Source organism: Echinops telfairi, unplaced genomic scaffold, assembly GCF_000313985.2.
Source record: "Echinops telfairi isolate 266 unplaced genomic scaffold, ASM31398v2 ScPeMD7_3;HRSCAF=10, whole genome shotgun sequence".
NCBI lineage: Eukaryota > Metazoa > Chordata > Mammalia > Afrosoricida > Tenrecidae > Echinops > Echinops telfairi.
In genome coordinates this window covers 4,842,298-4,851,264 of record NW_022103899.1, presented here as the reverse complement: position 1 = coordinate 4,851,264, position 8,967 = coordinate 4,842,298, and the positions used below count along the sequence as shown (strand labels likewise).

Here is an 8,967-nt window from a genome sequence, read left to right as displayed (position 1 = left end):
CCACCTCCATCTCCACCTCTACCACCACCACCTCTACAATAATGCAGGTAACGACTCTGTTAAAAACATCTGTGAATAACTAAAATGGTACATTGGTTTACACTTTTTAAAATATTTCCCCCACCCTCCTGTCTTTCTGTTGTAGTTCGCTATTAAAATAGACCAAGCCGAAGACTTTCTCCAGAATACTCAGGAGTTTGAGAGTGTGGAGTCCTTACAATCACTTCTTCAGCTCCATGAGCATCATACCAAAGGCAAGACGTGTGTTTATTTCTTATCTGAGCTTTGAAAGATTTAAAACACTAATATCTGAATGCCAATGTATGACTGTGTTTTAATGTATGTATTTGATTATGCCGCATCTTGATCCAAGAAAGATGAAGTAATGTTTGACTTGGTAAAGATCATTTTCTGTGGGGAAAAACTAGTTGTGGATGGTTTTAAAGGGATGGTAGAGAGTCTCCAAGAGATTCAGCTGTTCTAGCTGCTAGATTTTCTTTCTAACAGTAGGGGGCGTTCCCACCTGCCCACCTTTTTATCCTCAGGATGTGGCATGGTGCCTGGCACAATGTGAGTCCTTTCTGTAGTTCATGATTAAAAAGGTGGTTGAATGCTGTGAACAGTGGAAGTAGTCCTTAAGTATAGCTTGAAGAAAATCCCTCTTTTTCTGGTGTAATTAAAAAAAAGTAGCTAACTTTTGTTTTGTCCATGTAAAAATCTAATAAAATAAAACTTAAAATGATTCTCACTTCCAAAAAATATAGATGGTCTGATTATTAACAAACAATTTAAATGCAAGATTTTCCCACCAGAATTTGAGGCAAGGCAGGACTGGAGCAGGAAAGAGGATTGTGAAAGAGTAGCTATTTATTCTTCTAGAAGGGTGGACAGGGGGTGGTTGGCAAACCACGGCTCTCTGGCCACATGCGACTCCTTCGCTATGTACCTGTGGCTATAAAATAAAATTGAAAAATTGAAAGGATATTATTCAGCTATTTCATTTGTTTACAAAATATATTTATGGCTTTCAAACAATTTTTAAATTGTTGCGAGGGACAGGATGGGCTCTTCCATCTCCAAAGCTTGCTGTGTTCTAGAAGAACAAACAAATCAGTGTTGGAAGAAGCATGTACCCAGGATGCTCCTTAGAAGAGAAGGTGGTGAGCCTTCATCTCATGTACTCTGAATAGGATAGCGGAAGAGACAAGTCCCTACACGAAGACATCATGCTGGTGGACTGTAGGGTCGGTAGGAAAGAGGGAGACCTCCCATGAGATGGATGGACACAGTGCCTGCAAACGGAATTACTTTATTAATTACTAAATTAATTACTTAATTTACAAGTTGTTCAATGGAGGGCAATTTGACTGGAAAAATAATATGGGAACCATGTCTGCAGGGGAAGGTTTTAACTAGTTATAACAGTAGATCAGAGCTGATATGCTAGTCTTAAGTCATTTCAAGGATTGTCATATGGAGATAGGTACAAATTTATTCTATAACATTCCAGAAGGCAGAAATAGCAATCCAGCATAGCAACAGCAGTGATTTGTTCTGTTGCATATAGGTTTGATGGGAGTTCGAACGGACTCGATGGTATCGATCCACAACAGCCCTTTCGTACCACCATGTTCTGGGAAGCAACAGTTGGTTCCGTTGAATTCATCAGTCAGAGCTCTAACTGGATCTCTAGTTCCACCAGCTTGATCAGGCCAGACAGGGGCAAAAGGTGTTTGTAAAGACACGGTAAATGTTGCGTTGACACCACACCTTGCAAAGGACCCTCCACAGTAGAGTATGATGGCTAGTTACTTATCACAACTTTTCCACAATTCAAAGAGGACAGGATCCAATCTTTCCTGCATACATTTTCATGAGCACTAATAAAGTCCATGTATATCATTTCAACTGACACGGTTCTGGAGGACCTACCATGAATGGGGATTTTAAACAGCGTCAGCAGTTTCATTATTCGAGCAGTACTGTGTGCCTGTTAACATGGCAGCAGCAGTCTGGGAGGGTTCAAGGAGGGGTGAGCGGAAAGCGACCGGAAAGCAGATAGAACCGCGGTGACGGAGCTGGGTTCTACAGGCCCCATTCATTCTCCATCTGATGAACGTGCTCCGTGCCCAGCATTTTACTGCTGAGAACCCGACAGCGACCGGCTTTTGTTGAAGGTTCATTACTGAAGCAATCAAATGAAAGCATTTTTTCAGAGGGCCAGGGGGCTGGAGAAGGAGAGACGTTCCCCTAAGATTTGAGGAAGGAGCTGGAAGCAGGGAAGTATTCCTTATGCGATTTTCTTGTTGTTTTTTTGCTTGTAATTCAGAAATGCTTCACCGTGTGAATGGGGCACAGGCTGCCGTGTTTGGGGACGTGAGCCCGCAGGGCCCTGGCACCCTGCAGCCAGGGCCACCTTTGGTGTTAGAACTTTTGAGAGGCCGGTGAGTCTTCTCTTAGGAGATGGATGAAACTGCTAGTTGAAGGCCGGGAAATTCGTGGTGCTATAGTATCCTTCAGTCAGGATGACATGTTATCATGACATTTTTGTGTTCTGTTATGTGTCACGGAGATGGGTTGACACGGTGGCTGCAGCAGGAGGAGGATCGTGAGGACGGTGTGGGACAGGGTCGTGTTTTTCTGCTGTGTGTAGATTCACTGTGCGTCAGAACTAACTCGCACCAATATGTGCCACTCCGACAGAAGCCCGGTGGCACCATGGGTTAAGCACTGGGCTGATCACCTCAGGGTCGGCGGTTTCAACCCACAGCCGCTCTACGGGAGTCAGATGAGGCTGTCTGCTCCCATAGAAACGTATGCTCTCGGCAACACTAAGCAGCAGGGCTACTCCTCTGTCTTAGAGAGCAGCAGACTAAGATGACCTAATTTTCCATGCATATTCAAAAATTAATTATGGCTATAAGTTGAGCACTGCATGTCTATTATATTTAAATTTAAGAAAATACATCTATATTTACAGCTAGCTATTTTTTCCCCCTGAGATATTGACCAATGAATTGGATAGAGCATGAGTGTTAGGATAACAAAGCTTTGTCACGTAAAAGAATAAACCATAATAAAGTTTATTTCTCATATTCATTCTTCTAGTTATTTTCATCTATGATTTTTCCTCATTCAGCAATGCTAAGGCTGTGTTGCATATAAGAAGCTTACAAACAATTTATATACAATACAACTAACACTACAGAGAGCAGATCTAAGATGAATGGATTGCTATGTCTGCCTTCTGGAATGTTATAGAATAAATTTGTACCTATCTCCATATGACAATCCTTGAAATAACTTAAGACTAGCATATCAGCTCTGATCTACTGTTATAACTAGTTAAAACCTTCCCCTGCAGACATGGTTCCCATATTATTTTTCCAGTCAAATTGCCCTCCATTGAACAACTTGTAAATTAAGTAATTAAGAGAGGCAACTAATTAAGCAATATTTTCTCAACAGATGCCAGGGGAGAAACCCAGTGCCGTGTGTCAGGAGAGCATGTAGCCCTTGTCTTCAAGAAATGTACGATTTAGCAGGGAATATTGTTAGGAGGTTCCCTCTGTGCTTCCTGTGGGCACCTCCACCCTGGGTAGCAGTAGTTTATTTCCTTGTTTGCTTCCATCACGGGAATGGGAAGCTGTTTAAAATCCCCATTCATGGTAGGTCCTCCAGAACCGTGTCACTTGAAATGATATACGAGTGTCCAACCCGAAGTATCTTCATTGAGTGTTATTTTTACATCATGGTCCTGTGCAGCATGGTAGAATGATGCAGGAGCGAACCACAAAGTGCTACAGGACCTCAAGGAGGAGATCATTGATCCTCAGGCTTGAAGGATCACCATGGTACCCTCTAGTTTCCAATGTTGCTGCCGTTATTGTTGTCAGGTGCCCTCAAATCAGTTTGGCCTCACGGCGACCCCGCGTTCAACAGAACAGGACATTACCAGGCCTGTGCCATCCTCGCTGTTCTTGATGAATTGACGCCCACTGTGGCAGCCACTGTGTCGGTCCAGCTCACCAAGCATCTTCCTCTTTTCCGCGGCTCTTCCACTTGCCCATGAAACTATGGATCGTATTGAGAAGAACCAGAATTCCAGAACATTTCATTGTGCTCATTTGGAACCTGTATATGGACCAAGAGGCAGTGGTGCGAATGGGACCAGAGAATACTGCATGGTTTAAAATCAGGAAAGGTGTGCACTAAGGTTGTATCCTCTCCCCAGACATATTTAGTTTGTAGTATGCTGAGAAAATAATCAGAGAAGCTGGATGATCTGAGAAGTTGAATTATAAGTAGAGAACAGGACATAAGGACCCAAAGAAAGTTTATCAACAACATGTAACATGCAGATGACACAACCTTGCTTGCTGAAAGGGAGCAGGACTTGAAGCACTTGTTGTTAAAGATCAAGGATTGCAGCCTTCACTGCAGAGTACAACTCTAGGTAGAAAAAATAAAAATTCTCACAACAGGACCAATAGGTAACATCACGATAAATGGAGAAAAAGATTGAAATTGTCAAGGATTTCATCTTACTTGGATCCACAATTAATATTCATGCAAGCAGCAGTCAACAAATGAAATGCACATTGGGTCAATCAGACCACTTTAAAGTGTGGAAAAGCAGGACGGCCACTTTGAGGGCCGAGGTGCCCCTGACTCAAACCAGGGGGTTGTCAAGTGTCTCACATGCTCTCTGCTTTCAAAGTATTTATTTGGAAAGATTGTTTAATAAGCTACGAATCTCCCAAACTTGTGTCACCCTTCATTTATGAATCTTAAATTTATCCATACTTAATAATGATAGCAAACTATATCAATATTAGTACAAAATGTATCTTACTACTATTTTTTAGATACAATGAAAGCAACAAAATGTATTGACTGTCTACTAGGTTCACATCACAAAATCTTGTGTCAATAGTAAGGTGTTGTATTTACAGAAGTCAACAATCTTAAAAATAAATAAAATGTAAAGATTTTGTATTTCTTCAGCATTATTATATACAAAAAGGCTTCAAAATTTTGTGGCGGAGTAAAATGAAAAGATCGTTGCATTTTTCCATGGATGTATAAAAGCACTTCTTATTGTGAATCGGGCGGAGATTTACGCCTCAGTTCCTCGTCTATGTATCTACAGCTTTAACCACTTTGCAAGCTGCCAGTTAGCTTGTCCTGCGCTGCCTTTTCCCACCACCTTTAATTGGATAGCTCTTCCTCCTTGCCAAGTTGACACTTTCCCACCTTTTACCCTATTACTTTCCTTTCTCTCTCTCTCTCTCCCACCCCCGCTGTCCATCAAAGTCTTTTTCCTTTGGTGTGATAACCTTTGTCTTAAATGTCTTTCATGGCAGTTGTCTCATACAATAGTTGTCCTTTCGTGTGACTGACTTCTCTCAGTATTCTGTCCCCCATCTCTGTCCATGTCACGAGGTGCCTCACAGCTTCGTCACTGTTCTCCAGCGATGCCTCGTCTCCCACGGTGTGTGTGTCCCAGAGCTTAGTTCTCCAGCCTTCCACGGACGGGCATTCAGATTGCTCCCTATTCTTGCTATGGCTCTATGTGCTTCTTGAGGCCCCCATCATATAGAGAGAGTTTATCCTTGAGAATATCACTCCATATGAAACAGATAGCTTGGAAGATGTTAACTGTAAAAAGGTAAAATAAATGGACAGAGGAAGACTGAGGGAATAGACAATTATGATAAAAAATCAACAAAATAATTTCAGCCTGGGTACCTTTTAATAAGTTTTCTTTAGCTCAGAGGGCAACATGCCTGATGATATTGTGGTAATGGCTATAGTATTTCAGCATAAGCAAAAAAAAATAGAGACTAGAAAATGTTCAAAAATGGAAATTCTGGCGAGTTACATCTCTTTTTATGGTGCCCTAACATGTTGACCTGGTCCACTGTTATCCTGAAGTTGCATCGACACCTAAAGGTGTGCTTCCATTCTTATTTGAAATATCAAGCGTGAAATTCATATCTATCAATAATGAACCTGAATATAAATGAATTAAATGTAACATCAAAAGAGTAGCAGAATGGATAAGAAAACAGGGCTCGTCAATACACTGTCTATAAGATACACATGGTAGACACAAAAGGCTGAAAATCAAAATATTGAAAATACAGATATCAAGCACATGACAAAAACCACTAACAGGAGTGGAAATATTAATTTCTGATAAAGTTGACCTTAAGGCACAAACCAGCATAAGAGGCAAGGAAGGGTATTATGTAATGATTAAAGGGTCAGTTACACAAGAGGGCATAGGTACAATTAATATCTAAGTACCCAATGAAAGAACCTGAAAATATAGAAATCAAGCTTTAACCAAATTTAAAACAGAAATAGGCAACTCCAAAAGAGTAGTAGGAGACTTTCAGTGAAGGACAGACCAACCAAGAAGAAACTAAATAATACTCAGAAGATATCAATTAGAGGATCAACCAGCTTGCCCTTGTGGACAGATACAGCAGACTCCACCCACCAACAGCCAAATATGCATTGTTTCCCAGCATAGACTGAGAATTTCCCAGAATAGACCCAATGTTAGGCTCTCAAGCATGCCTCAATAAATTTAAAACATCAAAACATTACAAGGCATCTCCTCAGATCACATTGCTCTAGTTAGACATCCACAATAGGAAGATCAATGTCAGGGGGAAAAAAATCAAATAATGGAAACTGAATAACACAGTGCTTAAAAACTACTGGGTAATAGAAGAAAGAGAGAAAGAAAGAAATCCATTGAATCAAGCACGGATGAAATCACAACATTCTAAACCTTTATGGCCCAGCAAAAGCATACTTAGAGGACAATGCATAGCAATAAGTAATTTACACACCAAAATAGAAGAACTAAAGTAAAAATCAACACCTTAACGCCAATCTTCATCAATTTGAAAAAGAGCAGCAAAATAAGCCGGCAGCTACCAGAAGAAAAGAAATAGTAAGGATTCAACTGACTAACTCACGGCCATTCCGTTGGCTCTGACCCACAGCAATGCTAAAGGACTTGCCTCTGAGTTTCTGAGACGGTAACCCTGTACAGAAAGAAAAGCCTCATTGTTTTCCCAAGGAGCAGCTGGGGGTTTTGTATTGCTTCCTTTGCAGTTAGAAGCCCAGAGTTTAACCTACTATGTAGAAATCAATTAAAGGGGCAATATAAAAATAATAGAAAGAATAAGACTAGAAGTTGAGTCTTTGAACATATTAATAAAATCAACAAGTCTCTAGCCAATCTAACAGCACAAGAAGGAGAATATGCAAGTAGCACTAATAAGAACTGAAATGGATGATTTCCCAACAGAACAAATTGAAATAAAAATGATAACAATAAAGTACTATGAAGAACTGTACTCCAACATATTTGAAAACCTAGAAAAAATGGAAAATTCTCTAGAAACTCACTATCTACCTAAGCAAACATGGACTGAAATAGAAATTTGAGCAAACCTAGAGCAAAAGAGGAAATGGAACAGGTCATTAAAACATAAAGAGCAGGTAACATCAATTCAAACCATTCCAGAATACAGAGGAGGAGGGAATGCTGCTGTTTTATTTTATGAAATGAGCATAACCCTATTGTCATGCTTAGCAAAGACAGTACTGATAAAGAACATTATAGACCCAAATCCCTCATGAACATCAGCAAGAAAGTTTCAACAGTATCTTAGCCAATAGAATCCAACAATGTATCAAATATTGATGTGTCATGGCCAAGTTGGAGCCATACCAATCATGTAAGGATGGTTCAATATTAGAAAACCAATCAACACGATGCACCACATGAGTAAAACAAAGGAAAAGAATCACATGATGATATCAATCAGTGAAGAAAAAGCATTTGATAAAATCAACACTTATTGCTCATCAAAAATGCTTAACAAAATAGCAATTGAAGGTAAATTGCTCAACATAATAAAATGCATGTATACAAAGCAAATGGTGAATACTAGTCTCAACAGAGAGACACTGAAAGCATACCCCTATGAATAGGAAGGACAGGAGGATGCCCTTATTACTCCTATTCAACATTGTGCTGGAAGTCTTAGAGCTATACGAAAAGGAAATACAAGGCACCCAAATTGGCAAAGAAGAAGTAAAACCATCTCTATTTGCATAATGTGATCTGATACATTGAAAATCCCAAATTTGCAGCAGGAAAATTATTACAACTAATTGAAAGATTCAGCAAAGAGAGAGGGTCCAAATTCAACATAAAAATCGGTCAGGCCCTCTGAGTGGATGTGGGAGGAGGCCAGGCCAGAGGGAAGCATGTAAAATGAAGGCACAGCCCCAGTAGGTCTTTGTGGTTCCTCCTGTGCCCATTTACTTATCTCTCCATGCTTTCCAGAGAGGACCCGCTGTTGTCTGTGAGAACGGACTATCAAAACCTTTACTTTCACTGTATATATATTTTAAAAAATCAGCTGGATACCCCCATGCTAACAAAGAGAATGCTGAAAAGAAATCAGCAATACTATTCATAACAGTCACTCAAAAGATGAACTACTTAGAAATAAATCTAATCTGAGATACAAAAGGCTTATATAAAGAACATGAAACAATGCTACTATAATAAACCAGAAAAGATCTGCATAAATGAAAGAATAGACCCTGCTCATGGATGAGAACACTGAACATGTTTTAACATTTGAAAATGTCAATACTACTCAAAGTGATCTACAGATATAATGTACTCTGATTTGAATTTCAACATCATTCTTTAAAGCAATGAGAAAACTAATCACTAACTTTATATGGAAAAGAAAGAGACCCTGGATAAGCAAAGCACTAATAAAGAGGAACAAAGGAGTCCTCATATTTCCTAATCTCAAAACCCACCACACAATTGTGATAGTGAAAACAGCCTGTACAAGGCCTGTCTGGATAGGACAGGCTGGATGAACAATCTGGAGGAGAAAACAACGGGACTGACAGTTC

The 8,967-nt window shown here is 39.9% G+C and overlaps 1 protein-coding gene across 6 annotated transcripts in view; it reads left to right on the top strand.

The window, feature by feature from the left end:
- Window positions 1-8,967, top strand: part of CCDC141 (coiled-coil domain containing 141) — a 252,786-nt gene that overhangs the window by 70,182 nt on the left and 173,637 nt on the right. For all 6 annotated transcript variants that reach the window (XM_045295115.1, XM_045295113.1, XM_045295114.1 and 3 more), the window contains exon 4: window positions 146-254. In XM_045295115.1, the coding sequence (XP_045151050.1) occupies window positions 146-254 (109 nt within the window). The remainder of the gene's footprint in view (window positions 1-145; window positions 255-8,967) is intronic.